Source organism: Sapajus apella, unplaced genomic scaffold, assembly GCF_009761245.1.
Source record: "Sapajus apella isolate SASKATOON/1434 unplaced genomic scaffold, GSC_monkey_1.0 scaffold10, whole genome shotgun sequence".
Taxonomy (NCBI): domain Eukaryota; kingdom Metazoa; phylum Chordata; class Mammalia; order Primates; family Cebidae; genus Sapajus; species Sapajus apella.
Window position 1 is genome coordinate 21,582,725 of NW_022436950.1, and position 17,013 is coordinate 21,599,737.

Sequence of the window (17,013 nt, forward strand, 5' to 3'; positions counted from 1 at the left end):
CTTCAGCTGAGCGGTCTTGGGAAAAGCACCTCAGCCCTGTGAACCTCTGCTTTTCCCATGGGTGAAATGAGGGTTGCAGAGAGGTGGGGATGAGATTTTGTATCCAAGTATCCAGGGCAGTGCCTGGCAGGTAGAGTGCCCTATGGGTGTTATACCCTCCCCGAGAGTAGGAGGAGGAGTCTGGGCACAAGGCAGGTGTGGGTGCTGCCTCCGTGAGTGTCTTTATTTTTCTTTCTTCTCCTTCTTCTTTTTTTTTAAATTGGGATGCAGTCTTGCTCTGTTACCCAGGCTGGAGTGCACTGGCAGGATCTCGGCTCACTGTAACCTCCACCTCTCAGATTTAAGCAGTTCTCCTACCTCAGCCTCCTAAGTACCTGGGACTACAGGTGTGCGCCACCATGCCCAGCTAACTTGTGAATTTTTAGTAGAGATGGGGTTTCATCTCTACAAATACTAGCATTAAACTAGCATAGTTTTAACAAGCTCTAGGAATAAAAATCACTTTATTAGCCAAGGAGCAGAGCTATTTATTATGCATAACTTGATTTTCTCATCAACTGCTCCCATTTGCTATTACGTATTCAAGTTGGCCAGACTAGCCTTGAAGTCCTGACCTCAAGTGATCTGCCCATCTCAGCCTCCCAAAGTACTGGGATCATAGGCATGAGCCACTGCACCCGGCCTTGAGTGTCTTTAAGGCTAGAATAGCCTATGCGTCTCCCCGGCTCCTTTTCCTCTCCTCTCCTAGTCTCTGTCCTGGTTTGGCTGGCTGTGATGCCCATGGCCATGGTGGGCCAGAGTCTGGGGCAGTAGGGATTGGAAAGACATGACTAGGCTCAAATCCTATTTCCATATTTACTGGATGGGCAGCCTTGGTAAAGCAGTTCCCTTCATGAGCCTCAGTTTCCTGATCTGCAAAGTGGGGAGAATAATATACTCCTTGTATGGCTGGGGTGGGGAAAGAGACAATAGATGTCAAAAGATCAGGTATGTAGGCATATAGTAGGTGCTCAGCAAAGGCTGGCCCCCTTCCCACTCCACAGGCTCCAGCCTGGTTCTTGGGATCTTCTGTATCCCAGATCTGATGCTGGGGGAGGATCTCCCTGGGAAGGGTGTCATGGGGCAGGACTGTGTCCTTGGACTGTGTCTCCTGACTGCCCAGGGACTATGACCAGCTACTCTGAGGCCAGGAACTGGCTGGGTCTGTGGCCTCAGGGAGGATAACGGAGGCAGAAGCTGTAAGAGAGAGGTCTTGTGCCTAGAGTGAGTGCTTGTGTCTCGATTCACATGTTCCTGTCTGAGGAAAGCTGCAATCGTACCATCCAAGACGTAATATATCTGTAGTGCATAGTTTTAACAAGCTCTAGGAATAAAAATCACTTTATTAGCCAAGGAGCAGAGCTATTTATTATGAATAACTGGATTTTCTCATCAAGTGCTCTGATTTGCTATACATATTCAAGTACCGTTTATTTAGAAAATAATTGCATGCCTAGCAATTGAGGCTTTTTGGTGTTGTACTGGTGGAGTTAGAGGTGCAGGTCCTTCCTTCCAGAGGGGCTTGCTCTGTCCCCAGGAGCTGGGAAGGGCTTAGGGTGAGGCTGAAAGAGCCACCAGGTGGGGGCTGGGGTTCAAGCGCAGCCTTGGTCCTGCTCTGAGCAAGCTTAGTGGTCTCAAGCTGTTCACACAGCATTTCTGGACCTCTCTGGAACTTGGATACTATTCTTTAAGGCTACATCCAGCTGCAGACAGTGATGTGTTCTGTTTCCTGGAGTTGGTGTCCTGCCCGGGGCTAAGCACACATTCTCGACAGAGGGTCCTCATGAGCCCTGGATCCCTTGTGAGCAATTCCTGCCATGTGGACCCCAATTTGACTCTTTGGTCCTGAACTTGCTCTCTCTAGTTCGGTTGACCTGTAAGGGCCTCCTGACTGTGGGTTTGGGAGGTAGGCTGGGCTGTGTGAGATTCGTCAGGGTCTGAAAGAAGACTCCCCTTTTGCAAAGTTTTTCAAAGTGATGTGAGAGGCACAAAACTGGGGAGCAGCACTGCACTTTTCTCCTGCAGTGTTGAACGGAAGTGGAGCATGCTGGCTGAGTGCAGTGTCTGGGCTGGATCCTGGGCTGGTCACTCGGCATCTGTGTGATGGTAGGCAAACAGCTTCACATCTCTGTGCTTTGGTTTTCCCACCTACCTATAGGGTTGATCTGTTTTGAATGGGCTAATCCACACATACATTTAGAGAAGTGTCTCTCCCATATAAGAGCTCAATAAATGTTAGTGCTTCTTGTAGGATGGCACATTGTCAAAGCCACCCAGCAAGTCAGAGTGGAGGCTCGAATCCTATCTGCTGCATCCTCTGCCAGGGTTCTCCATTCTGGGAATGCTTTGGGGCAGGGAATGTGGGGTCTGTGAGAATCGAGCCCTAAGAATGACATGTGAGCCCTAAGTGAGCAAAGAGGACCATGGCGAGCAGCCCAGGGACAGGGCATGGTGTTGGGGAGGTCGTGTGATGAAGGAGCATCCTGTCATTTGGCTTTCTAACCACGCCCGCCCCCAAGCACCTTTCTATCCTTTTCACAGATTATTATGGAGGGCCTGCTCTCTTCAAGCTGCTTACACATATCAGGCACGTGATTAAAAGCAGGGTGGGTGTTACCAAGAGGGAAACACTGGGCGATGTAAGGGGGGACCTAACCTGGACTTGGGGGAGAAGGTGTCAGGAAGACTCCCTGGGAGGTGAATTTTAAACCAAAGACGAATCTGACCAGGTGCAGTAGTCACACCTGTGATCCCAGCACTTTGGGAGGCTGAGGCAGGAGGATTGCCTGAGCCTAGAAGTTCGAGGCCAGTCTGGGCAGCATCGTCAGTCCATGTCTCTAGTAAAAATAAATAAATTAGCTAGGCATGGTGGTGTGCACTGGTAGTCCCAGCTACTTGGAGGCTGAGGTGGAAGGATCACTTGAGCCCAGGAGGTCAGGGCTGCAGAGAGCTTTGATTGTACCACTGCACTCCAGCCTGGGCAACAGAGCAAGGCCCTGTCAGAAAGTAAAATAAAATAAAATAGAATAATGAAGACAAATTGGAGAATTCAGAAATCCAAGTGCAGGAAGTGAAAACAATTGAGGCTGGGTAAGACAAAGAGAAATGAGCCAGTAGATGATCTTTCAGAGAGGGGACCAGCCACTGATGATACAGCTGTCAGGGTTCCCCAAGGTTGCCACAGACAGGCAGCTGTCGGCAGACGTGGCCGAGCTGATGGTTAGTGCAGTAGGTAGGTGCTTGGGACCCTGCCTTGGACAGGCTTGCATTTGAATCTCTGTTCCAGCATGGCCTAGGTGAGGAAGTTGCTCAGGACATGCAGGTAGGGGCGTGGGCAAGTTCCTCAACCCACCATAGGGCGTCGTTGTGAGGATTAAATGAGGAAAACCATGCCAATCCCTCACCAGGGCGCCTGGCCCCACTGATGTGGCCTCAGACTAGCCCCATCTCTGAGCCCTTCCAAGCCAGGACACGATTTTTCTTGATGCAGAAAATGGGCTTGATGCTCAGAAATGTGGGCAACCTGCATTAAGAAGGATCAGAGAGAGAGAGAGAGAGAGAGAAGAGGGAGAGAGAGAGAGAGAGGAAGAGAGAGAGAGGGAGGGAGAGACAGATACCGATGGAGAGAACTAATTTATTTTTCTTTTGCTTTTCGTTTTTTCTTTTTTTCCATTTTTCTCTGAGGAGAGAGAACTCATTTCACTTGGGAAACTGGGTCAGGAGCTAAAGGCTCTTGGGCAGTGGCCTGGGAAGCGCTGGGAAAATGTCACTGTCTGCCCTCCTTGGAGGTTCCCAGTGCTTGGAGACCAGGAGCATCTTCTCAGCCAGAAGATGACAGCACCGGGTCACCTGCTGTCTTGCCTGGTGACGAGGGTGGCTCCACATTCTCTCTCTTCTGAGGGCAGGTCTGTGGGAATGGGGTGTAATTTTGCTACAGAAAACAGAGGCCAGGCAGTAGCTTCACCCATGTGATTCTTCAGACTTGTGCTGGACACAGAGGACACAGAGCTGATGGGTGCGCTGACATGTCTGCCTGGTGGGTAGTCTGATGCCCACAGAAAAGACAACAGGAATCGCTGTTCAGCGCTGCTGAGGCCTCACCATGCACCATGATCTCATTTCATCCTCACAATGGCCTGTGGGAGGTGACTGTCATTAGTCCATTTAACAGATGTGTAGAGTGAGGCAGAGCAAGTTAAGCACCTTGCCCAGCTAACAAGCGCAGGGGCTGTTAGACTGCACAAGTACTGCGGTGAGGCTCAAAGAAAGAGCGGCTGGGAAAAGCAGGGGACACCGAGGTAATAATGTTCCTCTCCAGAATCTTAGCCTGCACTGACGTACGAGAAAATGATCAAACCAAATTGAGGGGCATTCTGCAAAACAACTGGCCTGAAACCTTTAAAAATGTCAGTATCAGAAAAGAAAAATGAGAGATAGATAAGGTGTCTCAGTTAAAGGATGAGAGACACAGCCACTAAAGGCAGTTCAGGATCCTGATTATGTCCTGAATCCAAAATAAGAACGAAAACAAAGTGCCGCTCTCGTGGGCATTCTTGGGGCAGTAGAAGTTCTGTATTAGAAAATAGGATTGTATTGATGCCGAATTTCTGAGTGTGGTCATACGGGAAGGGCACATACGTGTTCATGTTTTCCGAAGCTTTTGCACTTTTCAAAATAAAATGAGGGGATAGAGGGTGGGGAAATGGATTCTGACACAGGTCCAGGGGTATCTGGGAAGAACCCCACTGAGGGGATGAGGTTTGAATCAGGCCCTTGAAGATGCCTAGAAGCTGGACAGGCAAAGAGGGGAGGAAGGGCATTCTGGGCAGAGGTTCTGAGGTGCAGGGGTTGGTGGGTGGGTGGGGAGCACGGAACAGCCTGAGTGGACACAGGGCAGGGAGCCGGGAAGTGGATCTTGGGGATTGGAACTGGGACCATGGACTGGGTAGGAACCAATACTTCTCCTCCTGCTGGCTCCAGGGAGGGCAGGGTTTATCCCGGACACCTGGGAAGCCATGGCAGCATTTGGGGTGATGGAGGTGCCAGACCCTACAGAGCTGTAGTTGTGATCCTGAGAGGCTGTGTAGGTGCTTTGGGTGGGAGCAGCCTAATGTCAGGGCCCAGGAGGCTGCTGCAACAGCCCTGGGCAGAAGTGCCAAGGCCTCATCCAGGGCAAAGGCAGTAGGGTTACAAAGCACAGAAGGACGAGTGTTTAGGTGGCAAACTCCACAGGATCTGGCAGCTGCCGAGATGGGGGTGGGGGTGCAGGGAGGAGTTGAGCGTGACTCAGAGCTTTCCACCCGGGGCGACCAGCAACATGGTCAGGCCAAGAGCGTGGCTAGGGCCTGGGGGTGGGGGGCTTGTGTGTGTGAAGCGGGGTTGGAGGAATCTGGAATTCGAGGTGCCCATGGGACTCCCAGAAGCCAGCTTATAGCCACACTGGGGATTCGAGCCTTCCGCACAGACACGACGGCTGGTTGCCCACCAGACCTCCCAGCCTAAGGGTGAGGGGGCACGGGGCAGTGGATGGCCAGGAGGCTGAGCGAGGTGACGGGAGTTGTCTCCCAGGTCTGCCCTAGGCCTGTGTGTGGTGGCCCCTTTCCCTGGCTTACAGACTCCAGCCCTCTCCCTACATCATCCAGGGCTTTCTGGCCACAGGAAGGCTCATGCGAAGCAGTGCTGAGGCAGTTTCATAGGAGGAGCTCAGGAGCTGGGGACCCCAGGGTCTATAGCCCCCTTTCATCACCACCCAACCCGCACTGCTGCTCTGCCCCCACGGGGCAGGGAGGAACCAGCAAACAGCTTTCCCCACCCCAGGGCCAAGGACTCTCGCCAAGGCTGTCCAAGCCAGATGTGCCACACCCCTCTGGCTGGGCGGCCCAGGCAGGAAGGCTGGGCTGCATGGAGGGAGGGAAGGGAGAGGAAGCCCGGAGGGTCACGAAAGCCCTCTGATGCTGGGTGGGCTTGTTGCAGGGTGGGGGCTAGAGCTCTGGGCTTGGAGGGAGGAGAAGGACTTAGAGGCTGGACCCCTTCCCCTTTTTTGGGCCCGGGCTCTTGAGAGAGGCTGGGGGAAGGGATGGAGGGAGCTGTGGAGAGACCAGGCAGCTCCCTGCTGTGGCTGTGTCTCCTTCTGCCTCTGAGTTCCCCCAGGTAGGTTCCTTTGGAGCCAGCAAAGGAAGGGCCCAGGTGTGCTCCGTGAGGCTGTCTGCCACTTGTCAGGAAAAATAATGATCATTGTCATAACAAGACATTGCCCTTGAGCACCACTTCAGACTTTATGGGGCTTGTTTATATACTCTGCCTGTACCTGCATAACAACCGGCGGGGTACCGGGCACCCAGCTCTTCCTCTCAGCCCATATTTTAGCATCTGCTTGTTGAGAGGTTCCTTTTTCCCACTGGGTCTCCTGATGCCTTCTTGCAGTGCCTGCCCACTGGTTTTGGTTTGCCTTCTGAACTTCACAGATGATGTCTGGTCCTTACTTACAATGACTGTTCCTTCAGATACGTGAGGATAGGAGGCTCACCGGCCCTAGACTTTCTCCTCTAGCATCCCGGGACATCAAACCTATGGGATGACTCTTAACAAGATCACCTCAGTGCCCCTGTTTTACAGTGGAATTAAGCGGATGCCAGCAGAGGCTGGGGCCGCTTGGCTGGAGGTGGCAGAGCTAGTCCCTCGCTCCCACCAGAGTTTCACAGCCTCTCCTTGGAGGGGAATGTCTCCTCATTCATTCCACTCTGAATCATCTGCAAGTCCCACCCCCATCACTTTCAGTCCCTTTACCCCAAAGGGACTGTTGTGTCATTTCCTCCTCTCTCTACACTCAGACTGTCTGGTCCAAACTCCTCATTTTCATTTGGGGACTGTGAAGCTCAGGAAGGGTCACTGGTATTCTCAAGGCCACGTCTAGAAGGCAGGTCCCCACACTCCAGTGCTTCCTTAGCCAGAGCCAGGACCCAGTAGGGCTGAGGGTCAGGAGTGCGCTCGGGCATGCCCTGGGGCTGCTTAGAGAGGCCTGAGCAAGGGCAGAGATGAACCTGAAGCCCTGTCCCTGCCTTCCAGGCCCCAGCAAGGAGAGATCTCCTGTGGCTGGGCCCACAGGGCAGGCGCAACTGGGGCCCCTGGGAGAAGCCTGTCTGGAAGGCTGCACGTGCCGCCCATGGGGTCACTGGGCTGCAAGGATTCTCTTCTGGGAGACTCTGCTGCCCCAACTGTGCTTTGGGAAGAAGGCCTGTATCCCTAGGCTTTGGGGAAAGGGCTGGAAATGCAGCTTGGGGAGGGAAGTTTGCTGGGTAAGCTGCAGTGGGCAGCTTTGCTTGACTTAATGGGGTGGGCCAAGAGTTGGACTGGGAGAGCTGGCTTTAGGGTTTCCTGTCTGCCTCCCCCAGAAGCACTTAAATGGAACCCCAGGTGCCTTCTCTGCACCTCCCCCAGGCCCAGGCCTGGACTGCTGCAGTTCACACTGACCAGGGCCCCTCCATGGAATGTTTGTGGCAGAGATCTAAGGGAAGGCCCCCGAGTCCAGGCCTGAGATGGAAACCAGGGGAGGTGAGACAGGTGAATGAAAGGGACTTACCCGCCCCTCCTAGTGGGATGGGGGCCACAGAGTGAGGCCCAGAGATGGGCAATAGCCTGCCCCACCCTCACCCCACTCCCAGCCAAAGCTCCTAGAACCCAGCCAGGAATATCAGCACCCAGGACATGGCTGGTTGAGCTATCCTGCAGAGGCCTCCCTGACCACAAGGGGGCACTGCTGGGCTCTGGCTTCCCACCCTGCACTGCCCTCACCTCTGGCCCGGGCTTCTCTCTCTTTTTTTTTTTCTGAGATGGAGTCTTGCTCTGTCACCAGGCTGGAGTGCAGTGGCACAATCCTGACTCACTGCAACCTCCGCCTCCTGGGTTCAAGTGATTCTTCCGCCTCAGCCTCCCGAGTAGCTGGGACCACAGGCATGCGCCACCACACCCGGCTAATTTTTGTATTTTTAGTAGAGACGGGGTTTCACCATGTTGGCCAGGATGGTCTCAATATCTTGACCTCGTGATCCGCCCACCTTGGCCTCCCAAAGTGCTGGGATTACAGGCGTGAGCCACCGCGCCTGGCCTTGTCTCTGCATTTCCAACCAACTTCAGAAAATACAGTGCAAATGATATTTGCCCCCTCTAGAACTCTGAGAGTAAGTTGCTGACATGATGCCCCACCACCCTTAAATACTTTCCTGATTTTTCTACAAGGACTCTCTTACCTGACTAACCCAGCTATCAAAATCAGGAAACTGACATGGACACTTTACTACCATCCAATCCAGACCCAGGGAAGTCCTGCCAGTTGTCCCAGTGACGTCCTCATAGGCATCAACGGAACTTGGTTCCGAAACGGCCGTTACTCTTGGTTGCCAGGTCTTTTTGCTGTCTTCAATCTGGAAAGCTCCTCAGCCGTTCCTTGATTTTTCATGACCTTGTCACTTCTGCAGATTCCAAGACATTTAATTTGTGGGCTGTCCCTTAGTTTGGGTTGGCCTGGTGTTTCCTCATGATTAGAGTCGGATTGAGGCTTTCTGGCAGGGATACCGTGGAAGCGGTGTCGTGCTCAGTGCACCCCTGCTTGGAGCTTGGCCTCGTCACCCCATTACCATTGGAGGGATGATAACTATGATCACTTGATTAAAGTGGAGGAAGCCAGGTAAAGTTACTTTCTTCCTCTATGTAATTTCTAAGTATGATGTGTGTGGGGGTGCTTGGAGATGTAAATATCTTGTGCCTTATCAAACTTTCAGTTTATTTACAGTCATGAGTTGTAACTGACTAAACTTAACCATGGGGACACATTCTGAGAGATGTATTGTTAGGGGATTTTGACATTGTGCAAACACCATAGGGAGTACTTATATATGCCCAGATGGTGCAGCCTACTGCACACCTATGCTACTGGATGGTATAGTCTGTAATTCCTGGGCTCAAACCCTGCACAGCATGTCACCATACTGAATGCTGTAGGCTGAGAACCGTAACACATGATATTTGCATATCTAAGCATATCTAAATGTAGAAAAGGGACAGTAAAACTACAGTATCATAAGCTTGTGGGATCACTGTCATTATGTGGTGATGACTGCATTTCTGATTGTCAGTGTGGATGCATTGAAGCCATTCCTATCATCATGTATCCTGATGCTCCGATCTTCCTGGATTTGGCCTTTGGGAGCTCCTGTGTCCTTCTGTCTCTCTTTGATCCCCTGACCCCCTTGTTAGTTTCTGCGTGTCTCTGTTTCATCTCTCACTCTCTCTGTTTGCCTTTATCTTGGTCTTTCTTCTCTGTCTCTCTGTTGCTCCTCTGTCCTGTCTGCTTCCTGTGCCCCTCCCTCTCCCCTGTCCTTTTCTCTCTCTTTCTCTCGGCCCCTCTGTCTCTATGCTTTTGCCTCTCTGGGTTTCTGCCTCTGACTCAGTCTCATTTTGTCTGCTTTTCTCTCTGTGTTTCTATGGCTTAGTCTCTGTCACCCAGGACTCGCCTCTGCAGTGTCTTCAGATAGGAGTCCTAGACACTCGGGCTTGTGTGTGGGACACTGCCACTCTACCTCCTGTGAACTCACAGTTCCCCTCTCCGGCCCCTATCTCAGACCCAGGGGGCTCTGGAGCAGGTGTAAGGAAGGGAACAGGAAAGAGTGGACCTTGTTCCACTGGCTACGCACACCGCAGGACTGGGATCGTGTCTCTGTGTGTGCGCACGTGTGTGTGTGGAGGGGTGTCAGAGAGGTCTGTGCTTGGGAGGCGGGAGAGAGGGAGCTGCTGGTGTCCGTGTCCTGCCCCCATCCTGCTGCAGCTGGGAAGGGAATCAGGCTAGACCCCAGGTTGAATGCCTGGGGCAGGGGATGCTTGTCCTGGGGAGTCCTCTGGATAGGGGCACTACCCTGATGGGGCCCGCAAGGTAGGCAGGGTCTGTGCAGGACTTTGCATCTTAGAGCATCTTCCCAGATGTGGTTTCAAAGGACAGACTGCCAGAGCTCCAGGGATGTGGTGCCATCCAGAGAGAGCAACTGAGGCCTGTGGTGGCGGTGAAGAGGTACTGACCCAGGGCTTTATGGTAAGTCAGGCTCAGAGGGAGGCTTGGGCCGCCAGCCTGCTGCTCATGCATGAGGTGGTGGTTTAGAAAGGGATAGTTTTAGTCCCAGGCTGGGACTCTGCTGTGCACATATCCTTGGGGTCCCAGCCTGATGCCTTGTTCTCTGTATTTTCATAATGCAGAGAACTGAAAATAAAGACGGAAGAAGGCTTCCTGTCTGGGCCAGGGGATGGTGTAATGGGGAAAGAATGAGGGGAAATGGCATTGTGGGACCATGGTTTAGAGGAGCGAAGGCCCATCAGCAGTAGAGCGGACAAATAAACCTGCTGTGTCCACACAATGAAACGGCACACAGGAGGGACGAAGGAGGAGCTGTGCGGGATACAGCCATCCGAGGGGACCTCAGATTCGTGGTGTGTGAAGGAGGCGGAATGCAAGACTACGCATTGCATAATTCCACCTCGAGGAAGTTCCAAAATCTGGCATCATGACTCTTTGGTGATGGAAGCCACAGTGGCATGAACCTCGGGCGGGGAGACACTGACTGGGAGGGGTCATGAGGGAGTTTTCCGGGATGTGGCTCTGTGGGGTGGATGTGTGGAACGTTGTATCGAGCAATACGTTTCAAGCTGGTGCAGTCTGCTATGTGTGAGCCATGCCTTCATGATAAATCAAAAGAAAGCCAGGGTGGGAAGCCATGCGGGGGCTGCAGGTCCCAGGAGCTGGGCTCTCCAGCTGCTGTCTGGACTCAGGCTACGGGCCCCACCTGAGTCTGGGGTGAACGTCCTGTCACCCCCATACCTTTCTCTGTCCCTGGTCCCTCCTCCCTCCTCTGGGCCCTGAAGGGCTCTTGCCATCTTTTTCCCAGTCCCTGTCTATCTCTCTCCAGGCCCCTAGACTCCTTCCCCAGGACCCCAGCCTTCTGCCCAGGGCTGACTGTGCCTCTCCTCCCACAGCCAGAGGATCTGGAGGCCCCCAAGACCCACCACTTCAAGGTGAAGACCTTCAAGAAGGTGAAGCCCTGTGGGATCTGCCGTCAGGTCATCACACATCAAGGCTGCACCTGCAAAGGTGAGTAGCTGGCTGGGCCATGGGGGATGGGAGGGCCCAGCAGGGGAATGAGATGGCCGGGCCTGGGCCAGGCTGGGACTCTGCTGTGCACATAGCCTTGGGGTCCCAACCTGATGCCTTGTTCTCGTCTGGTGGAGGATGCGGAGCTCACCAGATGAAAAGCATGTGGGTGGGTGTGGTGGGCATGGCAGGTGGTGGGAGGCATGGAAATGGCATGCAGCTTGTGTGAGGATGAATGGCATGAAAAAGGTATATGAATGTCACCTGAGTACAATGAAGAAGGTATACGAATGGCACATGAATGGCATGTGGAAGACGCATGATCAGTATGTGATGGCATGTGGAGGTTCTGCTGAGGGTGTGTGGTTGGTGTGGGGATGGTGTGTGGATATTGTGTGCTGAGGGTGTGTGGCTGGCGTGTGGATGGTGTGTGGATGATGTGTGCTGAGGGTGTGTGGTTGGTGTGTGGATGGCGTGTGGATGATGTGTGGATATTGTGTGCTGAGGGTGTGTGGATGGCGTGYGGATGATGTGTGCTGAGAGTGTGAGGCTGGTGTGTGGAAGTTGTGTGCTTAGGGTGTGTGGATGGTGTGTGGATGATGTGTGCTGAGTATGTGTGGTTGGTGTGTGGATGGCGTGTGGATGGTGTGTGCTGAGAGTGTGTGGCTGGCATGTGGATGACGTGTGCTGAGGGTGTGTGGTTGATGTGTGGATGGCATGTGGTCTGTATGTAGACTCTGTGTGCAGGGTTTGTGGAAGGTGCATGGAGGAGGTCACGTGGTGACATGTTTTGCGGTGTGTGGATGGGATGTGGTTGGTGTGTGGAAGTTCTGTGGGTGGCATGTGCTTGGCACTGGGATTTCTGCAAAGGCACACCGCAGCCCTCTTCTGTGGCAGCTTAGAGGCCACTTTAAGAGGCCCCAAGTCAGACTCAGTGGAGGACCTGTTGGCTACCAGACTTTTAATCACTATTTTCATCAGCTCCCAGAATGGCCTGGGGCTTGAGTGTCACAGTTGCCTGAAAAGTTGTTGTTTTATCCCAGATCACACAGTGAAATCAGCAGGAGGTCCCTGCACCCAACATCATGGCTGACACCTTCACTCACCCCGTTGCCCCATCCGATGCCTCCCTCTCCTTCACCCCCCATCTCATCAACTGTAGGGCCTCCCAAGGCCTGCTGGGGTCCCCAAGCTTCTTGGCATCATCCCCTCCCAATTCCACTGCCGTCATCTCTCCTGTGGGCAACTGACTCACCTTTACCTTCTCCTGTCTCCTGATCCATTCTCTGCAATCCACCCTCCACACCAGCTTCCAGTGGGACTTAAAAACATAAATCCAGTGATGTCAGCTCCTGGCTTAAAGCCTCTGAGTTCCCTCACAATCCTTGAGACAGCACAGACCTCTTCCCCGGCTGCCAGGCCTGGTGGGTTCAGCCTTTGCCCAGCTCTCCGCCCATGTTCCTCTGCTCCTGATTCCATGGTTCAAACCACTGGCACCTCACATGGCTCCTCAGTATGTTGGGCATGCCAAATATGCCAAGCGGGCCATGTCCTTTTTGCCTGGAGCCTCTGCTCATGTGGCTTTCTCTACGTGGCCTCTCTCTCTCACCCCTCCCTCCATGTCGAAGGCCCACCAGGCTGGGAGGCTGGCCTCGAGCCCACTGAACAGTTCTGAAAGCACTTACTGCATACCAAGTGCTCACATGCATGACCTCATCTGATGTTCACACCCCCCAAAAGGTGCTGGTGTCATCCCTATTTTACAAAGGAGGAAACTGAGGCTGAGAGTGGTGACGTCTCTTGCCAAGGCACCCAGGAGTGAGGCCCGAGTGGGGTTTTCAGGATGTGTGCTCTCAGGGGAGTAAGGTGTTTCAGCTGGGTACTGGGGGGGAGTGGATGGTTGAAAGGATGTGTGTGCGTGTGTGCATGGGTGTGTGCGCGCGTGTGTGTGCGCGCGCGTGCGCGTGCGTCTGTGTGTGTGTGTGGAGGGCATTCCAGGCAAGGCCTGCTATGGGCGCAGGGCAGAGGTTCATGTGCTTAACTGAACATTTGGAACCCCCAGCATGAGTTTAGGGAGCCAACCGGGATGTTTGCAATACCAAAATCAGCCACGTGGTGTCACCCTCCTCCCAAGAGGTCTGGCTGGGACTTGCCGGCGGTTTAGGGTTGGAGCCGGGTGGGAAGGGATGTCACAGAAGAATTGCTAGGGGTAAAGTTTTGCATGTTGTGTAACAGCCCCCCACCCTGCCTTGCACTGTGAGAATGCATAAATTAGCCTCTGGCCCTTCCCCATAGTTCTCTCTTGCCCCAGTGTCTTCCCGTCATCCCAGGGACTCCCAATAGGGTGACAGGAGGCATCCTGGAGGTGGGGGCAGAAAGAAATCCTGCAGACATTCGCTGCGTGACCCTGGGCAGGTCTTTGGCCCCAGAGAGTCTCTGGTGGCTCCCACATTCCACGGTTCTAGGTTCCCCAGCCAACCTGGCCTGAGGGCTTGGGTTGAGAGGATTTGACCCCAGGTGAACAGAAGGTCCCCAGGGTGAGCAAGACATGGCCCCGGTTTCACTTAGATCTCAGCCTGGCCCTGCTGGTGTGGACTGGAGGGGATGGCAGGTGGCTAGACTGGTTTGGCAGCTCTGGCTGGGCCCTGGAGGGTGGGGAGTTGGTGGGAAGAAAGCCAGGGCTACTCAGTAGCAGGACCAGCAGGTGTCAGGACTGGGCCACAGAGGATAGAGAGAAGAGGAACACTCCTGGCTCCATAGGCCACGTGTGCAGCCTCAGCAAGGGGACGGGGGCCATTGGGTTCACTGGTGGGAGATAGAGGGGTGAAGCAACTGTCTGTGCTTTGGAGCCAGGAGCTCACGATGGCATGAGGTGGCTAGGTCCCCTCATTCATCCATTCACCCACCCATCCAGGGCCACTCGATGTGGTTCCCTGGCTGAGGGGGCACATGTGGACCAAGCTCCAGCTCATGTCTGTTCGCTGAGCCCGACTCAATGGGTTTGCTCTGTTCTCAGCCTTCAAATCTTGGCTACAGCATGGCAAGTCTCTTGATTCATGGCTCAGGGGTGGTGGGTGGGGTGGGGTGGTGCATGGATGTCAAGGCCCTAGATTCCCAGTCTCCATGGGACTTGCAACATTGAAGAAACTTCTGCTGCAGGCAGGGGGCAGGGAGGAAGCTCTTTTAGCTCTAGAGACACTGGGGTGTTTGGCCCGTCTTCCCCTGGTTGCCTGGAACAGAAGAGCTTAGGCGGCTCTTCTGTTCCCCTCCCTCTTGCATTTCCCATTTGATGTCATATGGCCGAAGTCGGTAGGAAAGAGATGAAGGGAACCTGGGGTCTGGCCCTGGTTCTGGAAGACTCAGAGAAGAAGGCAGATAAGAAACTAAGGCGGGGGACGAGTGGGCGTCATGGATGAACAGACAGAGGGGTTCCGCCAGATCTGTGAGCTCCTGTGAACTCCTGCATATGAACCCTATCTTGAGTCTCTGGGGGGTTGCTGTGAGGAGCCTTGAGGTTCTGTGTGTGCCTGGAAGATGGGTTCTCATGCAAGGGATGAAGGCTCCGTGTGAAAGATACAGACACAGACGAGACAATGGCAGGAAATTAGATGCAGAGGCGCAGTTACTAGCCCTGGCTCTACTTCTGGCCCTGCATCTCACAGCCTCGGTGATCCTGGACAAGTCAGTTAATAGCTCAGGCTTAGTTGCCTCATCTATGATGAAGGAGGCTAAACCAAGAACACTTGCTGGGGCCTTGACAGTGGGAGGGCCTGGAAAACTCCCTGGCTGGGGTCTGCAGAGGCAGGATAGCACCCCCCCTCCCCATGCAGGCTGCTGCTCACCTCCTCCGTGCCTCTGTGCAGCCATCTGGCAATCACGAACTGAGCTGTCCTCTGGGTCGAATGCTGTGCTGGGTCTTGGTGCCGAGAGCCAGCCCCTTACCTGAGAAGACAGACACAGTCAGACAATCATGGAGCATGGTGCCAAATCTGACACAGGTGCATGTATGTGTGCCTGTGTGTATGTGTGTGTGTGTGCAAGGCCGTCTCTGACTCAGTAGAGACGTTCTTGTCAGGCTTCAGCAGGGAAGACATGTGCAGGCTGGGTCTTGAGGGATGTGTAGGAGTTCCTCAGTCCAAATAGTGGGTTTCGCACAGGTCCCTAGGGAAGTGCTCTATGGGAGTCCATGTGCACTGGGGGCCCCAGAGGGAGGCTGTGTGGACTCAGAGCTTTGCTCAAGGGCTGTACCTCCTACCAGGCTGAAACCCACAGGAAAAGACCAGGATGGCAGCTCAGCAGTCCGAGGGCTGCCATCTGGGCCTGATCGGGGCCCAGACTCGGACAACTTCCCTTCTCAGTGGCTCTGGTCAGCCTGGAAGTGGGGACAGTCACCTATAGTTTTCTTAGGGCAGGATGCATCTGGAAAGACGATCCGTCCTTTAACGGGACAAGCCTACGCAGAAGCCGGCACCAGTTGGATTTGGGGAAACCTTGTTTCTAGGAAATCTTTCCCCCTGTTATGTCACTGGGGAACCCAGCTTCTGCCCTGTGTCCGAGGACCCCCTTGGAGCCACCAGAGGCAGCCTGGTAGGGTGGAAAGACCCTAGTTTCTAGCCCTGGCTTGCTGTTAATACCTCCTGGCTGTGTGACCTCAGGGGAGAGGCCTAACCTCTCTGGGTCTAGCCTTCCCTTTTCTCTAAACGAGGAGGTGGGACTAGATCAGAGGCTGTAAACTGTGTTCTGAAGGAGCTGTAAGGTTTTTGGAGGAGCTTTAGGGGCCAAAGAGGATAAGAGATGAAAGCCAAGGGAGTCTAAAAGGGTCAGGGCTCTGGGACCCTTTCCCACCTCAGTCAGAGCAGCTCTGGTTTTAGGAGTCAAATGCATCAGGAGGTAGGATGATGTGGTGATCCTGCCCTTGACTTAGATGTCCTCATTCAGATCCCCACCTGACCCTTACTCGTGAGAACTTGGGTTGATTGCCTACCCCTCTAAGCCTCAGTTTCCTTACCTTTAAGATGGACAAACAGCAGTACCTCCCTCATGAGGTCACTGTGGGATTAAATGAGATGATATATGTAGAGGTGCTGGGCTCCAAACAGAGCCTGACATATAGCAAGCATTCAGTGAATTTTAACCAGCGTCATTGTGGTTCCACGTCAGAGCCCATCTGCGGGAGGAATTTGGCTGTAAAAAGAAAAGTTTGAACATCACTGGATGGGATGATTTAGAAAGGGGGGGCCTAATCTTTTGGCTTCCCTGGGCCACATGGGAAAGGAAGAATTGTCTTGGGTCACACATAAAGTACACTAACAATAACCATAGCTAATGAGCTAAAAAAAAAACTTGCAAAAAAAAAAAAATCTCATAATGGGGCCAGGTGCGGTGGTTCACACCTGTAATTCCAGCACTTTGGGAGGCCGATGTGGGCGGATCATGAGGTCAGGAGTTCGAGACCAGCCTGGCCAACATGGTGAAACCCCTTCTCTACTTAGAGATACAAAAAACTTAGCTGGGTGTGGTGGTGAGCACCTATAATCCCAGCTACTCGGGAGGCTGAGGGAGGAGAATTGCTTGAACCGGGGAGGCAGAGCTTGCAGTGAGTTGAGATCGCGCCACTGCACTCCAGCCTGGGCAACAGAGCAAGACTCCGTCTCGGCCGGTGGGGGTGGGGTGGAAGGTTGAGGCACGAGAACCACTTGAGCCCAGGAATTCGATACCAGCCTGGGCAACATAGCAGGACCCCATCTTTACACAAAATAAAAAAGTAAAATAGCTGGGTGTGGTGGTGCACACCTGTAGTCCCGGCTACTCCAGAGGCTGAGGTGGGAGGATCACTTGAGCCT

General features: G+C 53.6%; 1 protein-coding gene and 1 long non-coding RNA gene across 11 annotated transcripts in view; one reads left to right on the forward strand and one right to left on the reverse strand.

The window, feature by feature from the left end:
- Nucleotides 1–17,013, forward strand: part of TNS1 (tensin 1) — a 204,574-nt gene that overhangs the window by 1,634 nt on the left and 185,927 nt on the right. For 9 of the 10 annotated variants that reach the window (XM_032278268.1, XM_032278266.1, XM_032278265.1 and 6 more), the window contains one exon: nucleotides 11,056–11,170. In XM_032278268.1, coding sequence (XP_032134159.1) covers nucleotides 11,056–11,170 — 115 coding nt within the window. Of the gene's footprint in view, nucleotides 1–11,055; nucleotides 11,171–17,013 lie in introns of those variants that run through there. The other variant, XM_032278280.1, reaches the window with a different exon arrangement.
- Nucleotides 3,662–16,475, reverse strand: LOC116551806. The gene is made up of 3 exons (XR_004269069.1): nucleotides 16,179–16,475; nucleotides 15,013–15,112; nucleotides 3,662–4,175 (listed from the first exon to the last, which is right to left on the reverse strand). It is a non-coding gene; the product is annotated as an uncharacterized LOC116551806 (long non-coding RNA).